At 51.4% G+C, this 18,945-nt stretch overlaps 2 protein-coding genes across 7 annotated transcripts in view; one reads left to right on the plus strand and one right to left on the minus strand.

Annotated features, from left to right (window-relative positions):
- Positions 1–292: 292 nt before the first annotated feature.
- Positions 293–18,945, minus strand: part of LOC122365869 (NADPH oxidase 5-like) — a 43,052-nt gene continuing 24,399 nt past the window's right edge. For 3 of the 6 annotated variants that reach the window (XM_043337456.1, XM_043337452.1, XM_043337454.1), the window contains 17 exons: positions 10,483–10,603; positions 9,966–10,116; positions 9,451–9,661; positions 8,931–9,154; positions 8,534–8,722; positions 8,067–8,272; positions 7,593–7,793; positions 6,953–7,073; positions 6,376–6,559; positions 5,669–5,835; positions 5,316–5,451; positions 5,039–5,132; positions 4,516–4,551; positions 3,865–4,086; positions 3,075–3,284; positions 1,647–1,850; positions 293–1,379 (listed from right to left, as the gene is read on the minus strand). In XM_043337456.1, the coding sequence (XP_043193391.1) occupies positions 1,182–1,379; positions 1,647–1,850; positions 3,075–3,284; positions 3,865–4,086; positions 4,516–4,551; positions 5,039–5,132; positions 5,316–5,451; positions 5,669–5,835; positions 6,376–6,559; positions 6,953–7,073; positions 7,593–7,793; positions 8,067–8,272; positions 8,534–8,722; positions 8,931–9,154; positions 9,451–9,661; positions 9,966–10,116; positions 10,483–10,603 (2,875 nt within the window). In that variant the 3' untranslated portion in view covers positions 293–1,181. The remainder of the gene's footprint in view (positions 1,380–1,646; positions 1,851–3,074; positions 3,285–3,864; positions 4,087–4,515; positions 4,552–5,038; positions 5,133–5,315; positions 5,452–5,668; positions 5,836–6,375; positions 6,560–6,952; positions 7,074–7,592; positions 7,794–8,066; positions 8,273–8,533; positions 8,723–8,930; positions 9,155–9,450; positions 9,662–9,965; positions 10,117–10,482; positions 10,604–18,945) is intronic. The other 3 variants (XM_043337457.1, XM_043337453.1, XM_043337455.1) reach the window with 1 other exon arrangement.
- LOC122365870 (chymotrypsinogen A-like) lies at positions 15,149–16,856 on the plus strand. The gene has a single exon (XM_043337458.1). It carries the CDS (start codon positions 15,167–15,169, stop codon positions 16,496–16,498), a length of 1,332 nt encoding a protein of 443 aa, XP_043193393.1. The 5' UTR covers positions 15,149–15,166; the 3' UTR covers positions 16,499–16,856.

The following is an 18,945-nucleotide window of genomic DNA, read 5'->3' on the forward strand; positions in this document are numbered from 1 at the left end:
ATTACGGCGGCGCTCGACTAATTTCATATATTGCCGGGTCAAAGGGCACTTCTGATCTGTTAGGTGTAAGAACATTACTTGATTATCAATAGCTTACAAGTGAGCCGACTTTTCGCCCGTTTCTGAACAGTGACAACGTCTGCGTCACTTATTATATGCACTTATCTATATTGTTTCTTATTATCCGTTTATTACAATTTACACGTATTACGTCTCTTGGTCAAAGGCTAAACGATCAGCGTTCATAAGTGCCGTAGTGCATTCCCAACCATAAAAAGTAAAAACACTCGCCTTTTCATAAATACTGTATTATTCAAAGACGATACTATATTAGTAATTACAGCATACCCTTCAACGAGAAAATATCAAAGAGGTATAATATCTCAAAAAGGTATACGTTCTCAGACCGCACAATCCAGCTGATACGGCCTGCTCGTCATTCATCCGTCTAAACGATGGCAATCACCAGGCGCATTGCGCTCGTGTTTGTCGATCAGTAATCGGACACAGGCTCTCATTCATAACACCACTCCTAACATATAAATATAGGGCCATTCCTTACAGCGTCATACACTCACGTTCTTATCGCTCCTACACAAAACTCATTCAACTTGTAGTTCCCACGCACACGCTTGGTAACTATTGAAGCCTCACGGGTCTGTTGTTTGTTTGATAGAAGATGTTCGTTCAATGGCAGCAATGTCCGGCAGGATGGGGCTTATCGAGTAGTGGGGGGTGTACGAAAATGCACTCCCTCGTATCTGCAACATTTTGAGCCTTATTCAGCCTGGTTACGCACGGCGAACTTGCGGAGTTTGACTTCCTGTATATAACCATGAACATGTGGACTTCGATTTATGATTGGCGCGCAAAACATGATCCTACAATGCGTCATGCTACATTGATAGCTTTAAGCTTGGGCGGATTACGATCTAGAAACGTAATTGAAATTAATTGCCGAATAAACGTGGCAAGGAAATCAAGCATTTTTCTCATCTTCTCATCGTTGATCGGAGTGTGAATAACTTAGGGAAAGGAAAATCACTAAAGCTGTCCTCAAGAAACCTGACGCCAAGCGGGCAGCTCTTGGAGTCCGAACAGCTCAACACATGGAAGACGGCGCGGAGCCTGCAACAGCAGCTCTCCTTGAGGAACTTGACGAGTCGGTCTGAGCCATGCCCTCAGAAGTTCTCCTTGCGGAACTTGAAGCCGAACTCGTCGCACTTGTAGCGCAGCGTGCGGGAGAGCTGCGGCGGTCCGCAGAAGAACACCGTCACCTTGCCCTTCTTCTGCTCCTGGATCTGACGGAACACCTTGTTCCAGTTGGGCCGGCCCGCGATCGTCCGCGTCTTCAGGCCGGTGATCATGTCGCGCTTCTCCTGAGGGACGGGTAGATCAGAGCGTCAGTTATTCTAAAAACGGGATCTCGTTCTTTGGATATGGTGCTCTCAAAGTAAAATAAAGCAAGCAACAATGCTTAAGAGTCAGTTTCATTTAGCCATCCATCCATCGACGTAAGGAAGCGATATTTGAATTTCGAAACTGTTATGCTGTTTTGAAACTTTCAATATATGAAGAATGTATCGTGCCAGACATTGTGATATTTATCATATGAAGAATTTTCCCGTCCCTCCCGTGGTCCCCACCTTTTTGTGAAGCAGGTCGAGGGCCAGCTGCAGGCCCACGGCCTTCATGTCCGTCTTCTGCAGCGCCGACGTGATGTACATGTGCATGTCGAGGAAGCGGTCCATGACGCCTCCCTGCTCGGCCTGTTCAATCTCCAGCTGAGAGAGCAGGTTCACGAACCACTCGAACGAACGCTGGTCGCGGTTGATCCAGAAAAAGTCCACCTGGAGGCAGGACGAAAATAAAAAGTGTTGAGTGATCGTCTATTTTACGGCGGCTACTGGATTAGTCTGGCCGCACTAATTTATCCAAACCATATTTAAAGGCATATGTATTTGCATGTCTATACCGACTGAGCGATATATTTTGTAGTGTAGGTATCTTTTTGTCGCTGCTGCCTTCAGTCAGGCAAACGGCGGGAGAGACTAGGATTAATTTCGGGTCATTTGTGTCATAGCTCGGGTATTTTGATAAGGTTTTTGGGGAAAACAATCTTGAGTTATGAATAAATATCCACATGCTTGTTTTGACTATCCTTCTTCGGGATTATGCCTAAAAACAGTAACTTTATAAATAAATCCTATATATGATAAAATAACGCAATATCATTTACAATGCGTTATCGAGCATTGTATTACTGAACATTAAATGTCATTGCTGACACTAACCAATGTTCAGTATCTTAACGAATCTTTCTTCCCCTTTTCGGTGACGATAATTCCGCCATGGGTAATCTGAGACGCGTCTTGCAGCGTCTGGACGGAGGCCTTGGCAGATTGCCAGGAGCGCAACGCCCCGCGGCGCTGGTCACGTGACTGGTCGTCGTCCGACTTTTGTTACCGAGCGCCATGATGCGTGTCAGTCGTAAACAGATGCGCGTCAGCGCGGTGGTGTGGCGCGTGGTTGCGTGAGAGCATTATTAGTGGACGAAGTGCAGGGATTGAAAGAGGGAACAGTCATGGGTCAAAACGGTGAGGCATCAGCAGTTGAACAGCGCCTGACAGTTGTTACCAGGGGATGTCAATGTGCTACGCTCGGGTACTGTGCTGTTATTGGCAACCATGTTTTCAAATATTTCTATACCGAGTGAGCTAACATCGGCGCCTCCGGCCTGCGCTGGAATAACTCAGCTGCTCTTCTTACAGGTAAGTCCGGCTTGAGTTTCCTCGCCGGTATCAGCAGTCAGCACACACTTCAACATACTTTCGATCACAAACAATAGTGATATTGACTTTAGGACTTAATGTCCTCACAGCTCCTGACAGCTCCTGTAGGAGCCAGGATTTTCGGGAGTTTATTCTTCAGAACACTAAACATTTTCAATAATAACTGATTATTTATATTATATATTTTTGTAAGTCTATATTTTCTCGATTCACGAGCAAGCGCGAAGCACTAAGCGGGTCATACGGCTACGGGCTGGACGACACATTCCCAGGCCCACCGACCTTTTTGAGGTTCATGACGGAGGCGGGCAGCTCTGCGGTCCACTCGTGCTGGCAGCGCGGACAGCGGTGGCAGTTTTTCCAGTAGCGGTACATGATGGACTGCAGGATGGAGGCGAACGGTGTGACGCCGATCCCGGTGCCGATCAGCACAGCGTGCTGCGCGCGGAAAATGTGGCTGGACGGAGTGCCGTACGGACCGTCCAGGTAGATCTGAAAGCAGTAGACAGGCTCATCAGTTGGTGTACGGCGGGGGTGGTGAAATGGGTGCAGAATGGCAAGACAAATTATTGAACTAGCTGAAGCATTCATTGGCATAGCTTCAGCGCATCAGAGGCCAGTTTTACCAAGAGAAAAATAGCAGCCTGCCGGAATTTTTTGCTTAAGAACAACTTCACATACGGAGCGTAAACTGTAAAGCCCTATCCGCTTACGTGCCCATCGCGTTTACGCTCCGTATGTGGAGCGGTCTTCAGGCAAAAATTCCGGCAGGCGGCTATCTGTTGGTAAAACTGGCCTCAGCTCTCTAGCACCAGTTTATCGTTGTTCCCATGAGAGAGACATTTGCTCCGCACCTAATCTGAGCAGTTTACCGACAGAGTACCTCAACTCGCGACGGTACCCGAGCTCACCTCGACCGTTGCCTGAGCTCACCCCGAGCGGTACCTGTAGAGCTCACCTCGAGCGGTTTTCCGACGGGGTACCTTAGCTCACCTCGAGCGGTAACCCAGCTCACCTCGAGCGGTTTTCCGACGGGGTACCTTAGCTCACCTCGAGCGGTAACCCAGCTCACCTCGAGCGGTTTTCCGACGGGGTACCTCAGCTCTGCCCCGTTGGGCAGCGCCACGGTCTGCGCGCGCCCCTCCTCGGCGCGGCGCTGCTCCTGCTCCTCCTGCGTCTCCTGCTCCCGTTTGGCCAGCTCCAGGCTGTCCTGGGAGGGCGTCTTGAACGCGATGATGGTCGGCTTGCGGCGCATGTAGCGGAAACTGCGCGCCACAGACTTGTTCTGGGGACTCTGCGGGTTGGTGCCGCACGGGGAGACAGGGAGTGCGGTCAAATGATGAAATAAGCTAAGTACCAAGTTGAATTCGAGGTCAGGGGCTTTTACTCTGCTGGTTGACATCAAAGTTAAATCGAAATGACGCTATTAGGTACACTCGTCTTCACTTTATCACACGGAGAAGTTCATTTTCGCACGACATTTCAAACGAAGATATCGCACAATGAAAATAGACTTATTTCGGTTGAACCTGATGATCAACCGACATGATTGACGGATTGCTTTTGCAATATTATGATACACGGTTCTTTTTGCTGACTTGGTTTAGTGAGGGTACTCCTCTCCATTTACTCCTCACTCCGATAGACATAATCCTATTCATTCATATACTCGTATTAATCATCTACCGACACCAATTTTACATTGTCCGGGGCCGGAACTTACCGTAGATACGCTTTTAAGTACCGGTTCACCACGTTTCTGGAAGAAAGCATGCCAAGTTACAGAAATGCCTGCACGTTACACATAGGACCCAAAGTGGTAGTTAGTGAGCGCATGCCATCGCAGCTGTAGCTTCTAAGGAGCGATTCTCATGCAGGCTGCCGCGGAGGCATGGCGTGTCGAGGTGCATTAATATCTCTTCATGCCTTTACAGTGGTGCCACGGTGCAATATCCACCACACCATTCAAACTTCAGACTTTACGTCGCCCTCAAGCAGCCCATCAGCTTTGTGGTGTCTAGCAAATGGAGCATGCATGCAAGGCAACATTTTGCGTCATGAGTGATTCAAACGATGCTGAAATACTAATCAACAGGATAATTGTGATTTTTCTTACCCAATTCCCAGTAATGCATGCACATATTCATGTCTAAGAACTCTCTAAGAAGCACCTTATCACCAAAGATGTAATCAGCGATGTGATCTACTGACATATTTGCATTATGAACATATGACGTCATACATACCAGATAGGGTAGGTCTGCTAGCTGGGCCCGCGCTCGCTGCATGGCTTTGTCGTCGAACATGCGCTCCGAGTTGGAGCGAACCTGGTTCCGGAGTCTGTGAACGAGAACGAAAACTTTGTTGTTTATAATATTTGTCGAGAAAATATCGTTACGGTTGAGATATTTTGTGAATATTTGCACCAAGAGTCAAAGGACGAAGAATAGATTCAAAATGACAGTATTTGACTGTATGAATGGCTACCATGAAGTGTATTATCAACTGCAGAGTTCATCTTACGCCAGCAGTTTTTCCCTCGTCTTCATTCTATGCTGCATGTCTGGCAGGGAGATGGCCTTGAGCAGCGGCACTTTCTTGATTCCGAACAGACCGTTGTTGGTCTCGTCCAGTGACGTCATATGTTGATCGGTAATATCTGAAAAAAAAAAACAGAAATGACACTCTGTACGGAGCTCCATTATCATCGGATATCCCGATATCGATACAACAATGCCACGTTTCAAGAAAAGTTGTGTGGGCGGGGGAATGGACTTCTTAAAAATATGGGATTCTGTGGTGCTGTGCGATAAGTCCTATTTGGCAAGCTGTCACCTGTCAGACCCGTGGCCACCGGGCACCCATTTGTTCCGTACCCTGGCCGGGCTCCTCCTCGTCGATGGGCTCCATGCTGACGGGCTCCTGGTCGTGTGTGAAGGCGCCGTTCTCCGTTCCGTCCGACAGGATCTCCGGCGGCTTGGTGCTGAAACTGATCCGACGCTCCCGCTCCTTCTCTCCGGTAATCGCCAGCTTCTTCATCGATCTGGCGATAAACGGGGATGGTGACGGAATTGAAATAGAAGAAAACGGGGGGGGGGGGCAAAATAATTACGGTAATTTTTGGCTTAGACAAATGTGCTGTAGTTTCAAGTCAAGAAGGTGACATAGAAGTAATTGTAGTTGATTAAGTTTTCGATCGATCCGTCTAATCAGAGATATCATCAGTTATTTCGACATTGGATAATGATGTAAATAATAAGCCAATTAATACAACTCAAATATATTCAAAACCACACAAAGCTTCCGGCTTCAACGGCCTTGGTCACTGTGTCATAGGTAAAGGTCTAAAGTAAAGGTCATAGGCATAGGTAAATGTCTGTCATAGGTAAAGGTCATTAGACCTTTACCTATGACACAGTGACCAAGGCTGTTCGAAGCCGAAAGCTTTGTGTGTTTTTGAATATATTTGATTTGTACTAATTGGTTTATTATTTACATCATTATCAAATCTGTCATGGATACTCAATATTCCGACTTTGTTTCTTTTTCAGCGTAGATACATTTCGATGAAAGGTTGTCTCACTTTTGTATTTTCTGTATGCTGGTTTCCTCCGGTTTGAGGATCCGCTGGCACTTTTCGGAGGCGCAGTTCTCCGGTCCGCCTTTGACCTCCTCCATGCACTCGATTTTGAGCTGTTCCTCCTCGAAGTAGTCGTAGAGTCGGTTCGTCCACCCGCCCACGGCACGGATGTGGAGCCACAGGGTGTCTGAGAAGAAAAAATTAATGAACAAATGTCATCAGTGGGGTAAGGGCATGTCCCTTGTCGCAACGTGCCTGCAGAGAAAGAAACGTTCGACGAAAACAGGAGTCAGCAGAGCGGTCAAAACAGTGGCGCAAAAAAGGAGTCAGTGGCGCAAAACAACCTGTTCCGACAATGAAGAATGATAATTATTGGAAGATGCACAATCACAGTTCTCGAGAGAAGATGTTCCTCGCTATCAGCTATCTCCGATCAAAAGTTCCGCGGACGTCTAGTTAGGTCAGGGTGTCTATAGATGAGTCAATGTATAGATCGATTCGAGCACTTTGTTATCATGACATCACAACAGCAGTTTTCTCAGAACACATCGAACACGCATAAGTGTTCTGGTGAGCGTACCGTCCTGTTCGGGAGCGCTGCTGATGGTGAACGGATGCCACTCGTATTTGGCGATCACCGGGATGTTGACGAACAGATAATCGCCCGGGTGGTAGACGAGACTGGAGGGACGCCGAATCACCTGCGAACGGCAGTAGGTGCGGGCTCAGTCTGGGACAGCAGTCTGGGACAGCAGTCTGGGGCAGCAGTCTGACCGGCAGTCTGACTGGGACAGCTTCTGCGGATAGCATTTTGTGCCAGACGGTTCGGCGTTAACTGCACTAGTGATGAGCGTTCTGTTGGCTTTAGATGATAATAATGGTCAACACTCAACAGGTCCGATATTTATGGATTAGGTTGCGATGAGTTGTGTATTGCACACGGAAGTGGTCTGATATACGAGCAGCGACAACAGGCAGACAATTCATGAGCGTGTTTCGCGTGGGAACTAACAGCTTCTCAGGGCCTACGTAATGTGCACACATTTGTTGCACCAATATAATTATGCGAATTCATGCTTACAAAGCAAATGTAAATCTGAGAGCTGTCATTCATATTTCAGACAGTTAGGTCTAAACTTGTTGGATGAAAATTTAAAACGGCCAATCAACGGCAAGTCTGGCTAGTTGTCGGTAAAAGTCAGGGGTCTGTATAGTCTCACCAGGTGTGTGACTTTGGATGGCAGCAGGATGCCGGAGCTGATGTAGGTCCTGCCCTGACCGGTCCGGGAGCGCAGGAAGCGCACCATCCGCTCCAGCAGGTAGATGACCCCCGGCACGATCACCCACTTCCAGAAGTTGGGTCCATGCAGGATTAGCAGGATCATGTACGGCACGTACAGCAGGTGCGTCCGGTAAAACACCTGCGGCATGTGCGGTATCACACTTCGGGTTAGAATGGGCTTAATTGTACAGTTAAGAGGTTAAACCGCACATGATAATTTAACCAATTTAGCTACATTTTACCGAATTTAATCGATTAACTTATGAACAAAAACATTGACATTTCAGGTTACACCGCTGCTAAAAAACTGCCTTTGTATAAAAACATTACGTAGGAAACAAAATACTTTTTACACGCAACTTTAGATGCTACCTAAAACTACGCTCCATAGCCCATGTTCAATCCCGCTCACCTCAAAGTTGCCCTTTTTCCTGACGAACGGCTGTGAGCAGATGACCATCACGGTGAGGATGACCATGAGGGCCACGCCGCTAGGGTTGGCAATGCCCGCCACCAGACCGAATTTTCCCGGGCGCATCGTCAGCAGCCACTCGGCGTAGGTGAAGTTGCCCTCGTTGAGCGCGTGCAGCGCCCCGTCCGGCGGCACCACGTTGATCGCTGCGGAAGGAGGAAAATGAGGTGTCGGCGTTGTGGGTGGAAAGTGGAAGGCTTGTGAGCCAGACACTCTAACGGTCTCTTCCATAGGTTTTAGGTTGCTTTGTGGTACAATGTATAGCACTGGTAGTGCTACCCGACCTGATGTTGACTTTAGTTGAGAAATTCCCATTGCGCATGTAGCCGATGACTTCTGTTTTCAGCCGAGTCAATAAATTAAACGAGCACATGCTATGGCATATGGCAAGCGCCGTTCAGACTCACCAAGGTTGCAGAGGTGGGCGAACGTGTGTGTCAGGCTGTAGACGAAGGTGAGCATGCCGGCCATCTTGTGGAAGTAGATGTGCTCGTCCAGCGGCAGGATCGAGCCGAGGCCGTGCGAGCGAGCGAACGTGATGACGTTCCGCAGCATCACGGCGATGATGAACGCACTCGTGAAGTTCAGAGTCTGGCCTGCAGTTGGAGTGATGGTAAAAGTGAGCGCTGGGCGTAATTACGACTCTGGGTAGATTTGATTTGTTGGGATTCATCAAAATGAGACATCTTAGGTATATATCGTTTTATAATTTATAAACACGAGGAGACTTATGAGAAGTAACAGCACCTGAGTGTCCGACATCATAGCTTTGTGTCCGGTGTCGTGTCCTTCCCTATGACTCACCGCAGGCCCTAGCCAAAATGTAGAACCCGGGGAAGTCCCTGAACTCGACACAGCGGCCGACGAAGAGGCCGACGTTGACGGCGATGAAGGCGAAGAGGAAGGCCAGGTAGGCGTAGTTGTTTCGGATGTAGGGCAGAGAGAACTGGTACGGCTTCACCGAGCTCAGCTTGCGCAGGATCGAGAGCCGGTTCCTGGGCTGCGGCGGCACCAGCCAGCGGTCGATACTGAAAGAGGAAATATGTTCATCTTTCAGTATCATCTCTTCGCAGTCACCTCAGTCATCTCTTTTCGGTCAGTTACGTGGTAATCTCTCATCTCAGGATGATTTATGATCAAACGAGGGCTAATTATTTTAGGAGCTCATTAGAAGTGAAATACGAGACAACGCGAGGGGATTGATGCATATTAATTATTAATATTTTCCATGGTAAATGAGTTGATTTCACACCCAGGCCCATCTTACCTCCCTGAGTAGCCCCTCCCCTCCAACCCGACCTCCCTCGCCGTGCCGCACTCCCACCTGATGGAGAGGTTCTCCAGCAGTCCCTCGTGCTTGGCCAGCTGCGCCTTCAGCGCCTCGTAGGTGATGGCGCCCTGGGCCTCCACATCGGCGTCCTCGGAGAGCGCGGCGGTCAGGTCCTCGATCTGCTCCTCGCTGAACTTCATGCCGTTCTCCTCCATACAGGCGTGCATCACGTGCTGCAGCTCGCGGTGCTGGATCAGACCGTCACCTGACCAGAGCGGAGAGCGGGTGTTAGAATTGCAAGGGTTGGTGCCAAGAGGCGACTTTTGATTGAGAAAGTGATGGCTGATTGGCTAAGTATAATGGAAGTGCAAATTACGAATAGGATTTGTATAATACGAAGATCTTTTGGCCGCTGGGCTGTCTTTTCTTTTCTTCCTAATGTTTATTGTCATGAAAGAAAAATTAAAATAACAGATGCATTCGGATAGCGTTTCGACCGAGGTAGGGCTAGGACTAGGGCTAGGCTAATAGGGCTAAGCTCAATAGCACTCTCCGGAAACAGCACTTACCGTCGAGATCGTAGACCTTGAAGAGGAAGCGGATCTTGTCGTCGTGTGACTGTCCGGCGAACTGGTGCATGGCGTCGAGGAACTCCTGCAGCGACACCGTGCCGCTGCTGTCCTTGTCGAATATCTGGAACACCCGCTCCGCGAAAAACGGCTGCGGTGGCATCGGTTAGCGTGCGGTCAGCATTGTGTGAGAGTGAGTTTAAGTAGGTTAGGCGGGTGCTGTTTAAAGTCAAATCATACCCATTTTCTTCGACAATTTAGGCGGATAGGTACTGTTCAAAGTCTCTAAATCACACCCATTTTCGTCCACATTTTTCCAATTTTTGTTGCGTGTTTTGTGCTGGTCTGGTTATGCCTTTCGTACTTTCTTTTGCGCCTTTTAACCCAAAACTATCCAAGCCTCTTGTTCAATCGCAGTTCATGCTGCAAACAGTTCACTGTTTACGCTGTCACCATCAGATAATCGACTTATTCATTATATTGCCAGCCTGCATTTGCCACTGCGGAAACTACTCACGTTTTTAGTCTGGACGATCTTTTTGAAGTCCTCCAGGTGCAGTTCCTCCGAGTCGCCGAGCTGGTCGCGGAACAGGCCCTCCAGCCACTCCAGGTTCTCCTTCGCGAACCCATTGCGCGGCCTGCACAGAGAACAAACGTCACCCCAGTCAGTTCAGTAGGCTGCGAACATCGGGGAGGAGGACTCAGTTCTGTCAGTTCTGCCATCATTGATGTGGCGCTTGCAGCCCTCCTGGCTGACCAGCGACGCAGTATCCTGCAGCTGGCATGCTGAGAGTGTCTCGGCTGTTCATCTCGTCTGTTCACGATGGCGTCACAGCGGCTCACTGTGGCGTTACGTCAATTTATGGTGACATCACATGAGAGTGGACCGTGTCGCTTTCCAAGTCTGTGAGACGCCACACCCTTTGCGGTGGGGTCGCCAGAGCCGGGACCGGGCCGGCTCCCCGGTCAGACGGTGGGACGGCGCCCGTCAGCAGCCCAGCAGAGGTCGGGGTCAGACCAGACCGGCCCCGGGACGGCCCGGAAGCTGAGGCAACGGCCGTGCACGGCGTGGAGCCGGCGGTGGGAGTCATTAGCCAACTCACGAGCGGGCGGCGCAGCGCGGGAGGGTCGGGGAGAGACGGGGAGAGAACATCCTACGCAGTGGGTGTCTGGGAACAGGGACGACAGGTCGTCAGAGAACGCAAGATGTGAGAAACGTGGGGGTCACCGGTGTGGACACTTTGGCGGCGTGTATCGATGAAAATGAGACCGGCATGACCTCACCACTGCCTTACATAGGTGTGACGACGTTTACCGGATGTGCAACAATGTGCTGTGAAGCAATATGTGTCACGGGAAATTACTTAAAACCCCGTATAGCCTCCTCCACGAAAATATTGCAGCTTTTATGCAGCTCTATATAGACATTATCGCCCATGCATCATCTCCGGGAGCTGACGTGCAGAACCCAGCTGCCGTGTGTCGGCGAGTTCAGACTACGTCGTGCCCCGCCTTCCACGCTTCATAGCCGAAAGGTCGGCAGGGCCACGTAATTTTCCCAGTAGTACATGCAGCGTAAATCAGCTGCGTCACGTGCTCCTCTTCAGTGTGGATCTATCTATTGGTGTAAGACCCTCTCTGAGAACCGTGGCCGGTTGCCACTACTCAGTTTGCTCATTGCTGCCCTTTTGCAATGTTCTCATGGAGCAATAAGTGTGCCTTGGTCGCTTGACGGCTGATGTTTCGGTAAAAGGGTAAAAAGCGGGTTCCGGAGCGATAGTAGCGCGGCGCTTGGTTTGGGGTTGAGTAGGTATGAGTTACAGTAGCGCAAACCAGAGGAGTCATCAGAGCTGATGACTGGCAGCTCTGCCAAAGCCTTGCATTGCATGCATCTGATTCTGCTGTTGCTGAATGCGCTAAATGCGAGACGCGACAAGCGAAACAAATGAAACAGCGACTTTCAATGAAGACAGAACATTTTAAGTGAACCAAGTGGTATGATAAGATGCTCGATTTTGCCGGCTACTTTTATCTTGAGTAACAAAAAAGTGTTATTTGTCATTAAATTCTTGTCACTCATTAACTTTTTTTTATTTCCATGAAAATCATGGTCTCTTGCTAGATTATTGTACCGACCGTGTAATACTTATGTTCAATGGTACTAGAAGTTCACCGTAGCACAATTTCTGCAAGCGGACGGGCCAACTGCCATGCAGGCACCACCGCCACTTGCGTCCTGGCACATGCCAATCTAGGCGCTATTCCTGACGTCATGGCCCTGCGGCTGTCTCGCTCAAGCGACATGGCCGCGCATAGGCGGCGGAACGATTTGAGACAAGGGGGGCACCAGCTCAAGGAGCCAAACCTAGGGTACCCCCAAATCCTGTTTTCTCATCGGATTTAGGCCACTTATTTTTCGTCACAGCCCTGACACGATGATTTTTTTCTTTTTTTTTTACTAAACGAAAATGGCAGAACACCCCTGTATGTGTGGTTAACTTGAAGCTGATCCTCAAGTACCTATGTGTTTGTCTCTTTCTTATTCTCGTTTGATAAATTCCATTAACCCTCGCCCGACGAGGGGGGTTGATGCAACCCCCCCAAAGTTTTTCGCAAATAACGTAAAAACGGCGGCGCGGGCATACCTTCTGGGGCAACATTTTCGCACCTTTCCTGAAAATTTGAAGTCCCAGTCATTTCAGGTCAGGTCACCAGGTCACAAAAACCGGTACAAGGTCAGGGGAAAATTGGACTAGCTTAGCGGCAACTGAATTCCAAACTTCACTAAAATTGGTAACAAAGTATACCATTCGATGCGCACTGACGTCCTGAGTTCACTGGTGCTTTTATTTTTGCTCTATCTTTGCTAGGTAAAAAGTTATAAGCGAAAATTTTTAACATGTTTTAGCAAAATTTTTGCATTCATACCCCCAAAACCCCCTAAATATTGACTTAGAGTCACCAAACTTTCCTAGGGGCGAGATCTCCCATGGACCCACCTACCCTGTAAATTTGTCGTTTCTAAGTGCCATAGGAGCCAATCGCGAGGGGGGTCGTACCAACCCCCCCCCCCCCTCGCCGTCCGTGTTATGGAAAAGGCCCTCGCCTGGCGAGGGTTAATCCTACATGTATCAAATTACCAAGAAGCCATTGCAGTACTTATCAGTGGCGAATCCCAGGGGGAAGGTCACATGGGTCATGACTTTGGGCCTGGGGTCACCACATGCCTGCCAGGAGCATCACAGGCCTGACAGCCGACAGGGGCACCACAGGCCCGCCAGGGGTACCACAGGCCTAGCAGGGGCACCACGGGTCTGTCAGTGGCACCACGGGCCTGTCAGTGGCACCACAGGCCTGTCAGGAGCACCATCGGCCTAGCAAAAGCACTACAGGTCTTCCAGGGGCACCACAGACCTGCCAGGGGCACCAGAGGCCTGCCAGGGGTACTATCGGCTTTGCAGGGGAACCACCAGCCTCGCAAGGGCACCATGGGCCTGTCAAGGGCACCACAAGCCTGTCGTTGGCACTTTAGGATTGTCAGGGGCACCACAAACCTGTTAACCCTCGCCCGCACATGGGGGGGGGGTGGTTGCCACCCCCCCAGGTAGTTTTTCTGCTCTGCACTCAACATTTTTAGAGCTAGAAGGCTGATTTTTCGTATAGCTGCTCCTCTATCCTCTCTTGATGTCCACTGAAAATTTCAAGTTTCTGTGATTTTTGGTTTAGGAGATATGACCTTGTTTTTCAGGTCATGTCATGACCCAAATGGCCAATTCTCAACATCTTTCGCTTGCCATGGGCCTTGTGAGCTTTTGACACCCTGATTTCGGCCTTTTTTGCCAGTCTTACCTCCCACCTATCATGGAACATGTTGTTCGACGATGTACAGGGGTCAAGGTCAGGGTCAAGGTCAACCTAGGTCATCTAAGATAATTGCGTTTTAGGCAAGCTGAATTTACTTTTTGTGAAGTTTTTTGACTGCATTTTTGGTAAAAGCTTCTCAGATCATGATTTCATGTAATATGGACCCAAAAACAATCGGTGCACACATAAGTATACACACAGACACACACAGACATACAAACACATATAATTGACCTTGACCTAACTTGACCTGAAATGACCTCAGCAGCAAAATTCTGGTCGGGTAGTGTGACAAAGAGGTTCTAGCTGGCTTGGCACCAGAAAACAGCATCGTCATCGGTATTTGATAAGCAGCGCACTTGATATCCAACGGTGACCCAAAACAGCAATATTTTTTAGTTTGACCTGACCTGGAAGGTCAATGACTGACCTGAGAAGGTAAAACTGGGTATCATTGGATTCGTCTCTTCCCAAAGAATCTTTTTGGTCTTTACTGCTAAGCTCTATCTCCAACAGGAACGAAATGGCGCGGGGGGGGTGGCAACCACCCCCCCCCCCCCCCATGTGCGTTCTAGGATGGGAAAATAGCATGTGCGGGCGAGGGTTAAGGGCACCTGCGTTCTAACAGGGGCACCACAGGCTCGCCAGGGGCACCACAGACCTGCCAAGGCCCAGGGACACCACAGGCCTAGCAAGGACACCACAGGCCTGTCAGGGGCACCACGGGCCTGTTAGGACCCATGGCACCCAGGGCCCACCGTGGGCTTGTCAGGGGGCAGGGTAGGTAGGTACCACAATCTTTCCAGGGGCACCAGCGGCCTAGCAGAGGCACCAGTCATCACACGACTAACCAAAAATAAAGAAAATAGAAAACTGAAAATAGGGCACCACCAAAATTAAGTGGCCGAAATCCGTTGAGGTTTTCATTTTGGGTATAGGTAGGGGCACCACTTCGATTCATGACCCTTCCCTTGGAGTTTTCCCGAATCTGCTCCTGGTACTAATACATCAAATTTAAGGGGGGGCACCTTGCTATTGGTGCCCCCCTTGCAGAATTCAAGGGGGGGCACGGTGCCCCGGTGCCCCCCCCGTTCCGCCGCCTATGTGGCCGCGAGCATTCGACAGGCGCACTTGTGTTGCTGACGACCCGCCGCTGCATCGTCAAGCGGTCCACGTCCAGCGAACGGACGGGTGTCGTCGGCTGCTCTCGGACCGACAGCGGGACGGCGGACGGCCCGGCCGAGCCCTGCTGTCCCGGAGGGGTCGGGGTACACCTGTGCCCGCCGGCGGCGGGATATATAAGGCGCCGGGTCTCGGAGGGTCGGCATCAACTCACCATGAACCGGCTGCTGATCATCTCTTGCCTCGCCCTGGGCGTGGCCGTGGCCAAGCCGGGCCAGCTGCGGGCGGCGGCGCCTTACGACGCTGAGGACGAGGCGGTGCCGTACGGCGATAAGGTCCAGGCGGTGCCGTACCAGGAGGTGGTGCCGCTGACGCTGCAGCCGAGCCGCGCTGTGCAGGTCCTCAACGCCGGGAACTACCGCTTCACCTCGCCCAACTTCCCTAACCAGTACCCGAACAACCTGCGGCTGACTGTCACCGTGCAGGGTGCCGAGGACCAGGCCGTCAGCATCAGCTGTTCTCCCTTCAGTCTGGAGTGGTCCTTCCTCTGCTGGCGTGACGTCCTCTCCATCAACAACGTCCGCTACTGCGGCTCCGGAGACGTGCCCACCATCACCGCGGCGCAGCTCGCCATCGAGCTCAGAACCGACTCTTCCGGCACGTCTACCGGCTTCCATTGCACCATCACCGTGCCCAGGGTGGACGGCACCACTCAGGCGCCGGTCACCACCCAGGCCCCGGCCACCACGCAGGCCCCGGTCACCACGCAGGCGCCCTCGACCGGCGGCTGCCGCTGCGGACAACGCCAGAGCGGCCGCGTGGTCGGCGGCACCGAGGCTGCCATCGGCGCCTTCCCGTGGCAGGCCGGCCTCGTCAGCCCCGGCGGCACCCGCACCTTCTGCGGCGGCAGCGTCATCAACAACCGCTACGTGCTGACGGCGGCCCACTGCACGGCCGACCTCCAGACCGCCAGCGACATCCAGGTCCTGCTCGGCGACCACAACATCGGCACCACTGACGCCGGCGAGCAGCGCTACTCGGTCGTCCAGATCATCGACCACCTGCAGTACACGAACGCCTCGGGCAGCGGCTGGGACTTCTCGCTGCTGAAGCTGGACCGCGAGATCACCTACAGCAGCACCATCTCGCCCGTCTGCCTGGCCGAGGCCGGCGAGACGTACGCCGGCGCCACGGCCACCGCGAGCGGCTTCGGCCGTCTGGGCGCCACCAGCCCGCAGGCCACCAGCCTGCAGCAGATCGACCTGCCCGTCTGGTCCGAGTCCGACTGCATGCAGCGCTGGGGCTCCACCATCAAGAGCAACATGATCTGCGCCGGCGGCAAGTCGACCGGCGGCGAGGGCGTCTGTATGGGCGACAGCGGCGGCCCGCTGGTCACCGAGGTCTCGGGCAGCTACCGTCTGATCGGCGTCGTCTCGTTCGGCCAGCCGTGCGCCGTGGCCGACTGGCCCGACGTGTTCGCTCGCGTGTCGGAGGCGCTCACCTGGATCCAGTCCAACACGGCCGACGCACAGTACTGCAGCGCCTAGATGTCAAGTCGACCAGACCCTTCACGCTGACTACAGACGCTTGACGCCGACTACACACGGTACTCGGCGATTGTCCGAGTATCGACATCATGCCTGATTAGACCAGCGAATATTTGCCGACTGTCATGGAGTCATTCAGACTCCTATGTGTGAACCTCTATCAACTTTCTAGCTTCAATTCTGTTCCTTTCAACTATTGTGGTTGGGGGAGGAGAATACGACACTGCGATGATGCCTGATGATGTCCGCAGTGAAGTAATGAGCTGGAGCTTTGCATTGAGCATAGCTACTGGCATAGCTCTTCTACACTTGCTCTCCAACGCTTATTTGCTCTCTAATAAACTTTCAAGCTTTGAAACTTGACGGATTTGTTGACTGCCAGACCCTTACCAACCAAGCAAAATCGGCTCCGAGTCCAGATATATGATAGCAGCATTGCCATTGCTATCAGAATGTTTTGAATGATGTGGAACGGTTTAATGACTATTCACAGCTACTCAATTGCCTCTGTTCTACACACACGGTCACATTTCGATGCAAGCACTCTTGCTTGGGATTTTCCGCTGCACGACCACATCATACTTCTATTCGATAGCTATATTTATTTTGTAACTAGTTCAGTGCTCTATGGCAAACCAGCTGCATTACCGATGAGAGTGCCTGCCAAACTGCCGTTTTAATTTCGCTCGTCTCGATGTGGGCGGGCGCCCTTGCCGACCATAGTTCACCCACGGGGGCCGGCGCGGAGGTGGGTGTACCAGTTCCAACGAGAGCTCGGCGAGTGATGACACACGCCGTGCGGCCGGCGCAGTTCTCAGGAAGACATTATCCGGAGCGCCGCGCACTTAACCCGGGCCGCCGACACGCCCGAGGCGGGCCGGGCGCGCCGTCTCACGACCCGGCCTCGGGAACCGCCGTGACGCACAGCGCCATCACGGCGCGCCGGCGACGGATCCGGCGCGCTCGTGATGAGCCGGGACGGCTGTCACGACACGGGCTGCCGCCGACGGGCGAGGGGCGGCCCGGCGTCCCCGTGAGCCGCTCTCACTTTGACGGCCCAAACGGCGTACCGCTGCAGCGGCGCGGCGGTCTGCCGGCCGGCCGGGGTTGACGTCTAGTTTTACTGCCGCGGCCGAGTGGCGCATTTAGCGCTTTTCCATGGTTTAATCATGATGAAATAGGGCACGGAAGGGTGCAGTTAAGGCGACTCATGCATATTCATAAGATTACCGGGCCGGCTACGAGCTACAAATGAGCTCTCGGTGAGATAGGTCTCACTTGCAGTATGTCTGGTATAATTGGTCTGCATCCCTCCCGTACAACAGCAAAGGGGCACGAACGATAGCTTTGCGCAACCGTGCCCGGCCTAATTTGAGCTGAACGCTGGTGACAGGCGTCAGGGAGGCCAATAAATTATGATTGAAATAGCAGTGGTTACAGATTTCGCTTGGAATGGCTTTTGGTCACACCGATCCGAGCATGCCGCGAGCTTTCTGTCTCGGCGCTGACCTCGTAGCGCGACGGCCGCGAGAAAGCCATATTTATTCGCCATTGTTGCTGTTGATGTATGGGGGCCCATCAATTAGATCGGAATTTCTCATATTTTTCGGGAATCAGACCTTCTTTTAACATATAATAACGCTGAATTCAGTAAGGTGCGGAGCAGGAATTCGGAGCCGTAGTGTCGAATACCTCCGGGCCGGCCCCGGTTCAGACTCTGGCCCCGCCGCTCCGGGCAAGATAAGCCTGCTCGGCTGGCTCAGGCCCCTGCTTCTCGCTTCCCAAACATAATCAGCCCATATTTGAAAACATGAATAACCCGGCGTCCAACTTGGCGAGACCACAGCGCCGTGAAACAATGCGGCCATCGCCAATCGGGAAACGGATCCTCATTTATTCTGGCCCGAGCTTACTGCAAGGAGAGCAATAGCAATACTGCGAGGAGAATGAGAGAAGGACGACACCCACCAGCTGCTAAAGGTTGCTGTTGCGGCCGGTACCGCAGTGTCGTTGTCTTGCTAGCGCTATTCGGTGATGGCATTTTACTTGTGTCTCTAATTATTCGGATTTTTAAGAAATTTGCGACATTTCATACCATATACCAAGTCAAGAGCATGCACAATGCTTCAATTCATGTCAATGCTGCTTAATTTAACATCTCTTTCGGAGCAGGAGCTGCTTCACTTATAACGGCTTCAGGTTTAGCTCTGTTTCCCGATGGTTCAAAGTGCTGTCGATAGCTATCAAGTAGACGAAACAAACTCGTATTTGATGCCTGTTTCAGCTGCTATTCCATGATAGAATTTTAATTTTGATGCAAGACGCTCAGGCGCTCACATTTCAATGCGATTTTAGAAATGAAAATAGCGTAAGTTTTGGCTTTGGCAGCAGTTAACTTGCTTACTGCCTGAATCTGGAACTGCGAGATCTTCATAAATCATCATGAA

This window comes from Amphibalanus amphitrite, unplaced genomic scaffold (assembly GCF_019059575.1).
Source record: "Amphibalanus amphitrite isolate SeventyFive unplaced genomic scaffold, NRLGWU_Aamphi_draft 000769F_arrow, whole genome shotgun sequence".
NCBI classification, from domain to species: Eukaryota; Metazoa; Arthropoda; class Thecostraca; order Balanomorpha; family Balanidae; genus Amphibalanus; species Amphibalanus amphitrite.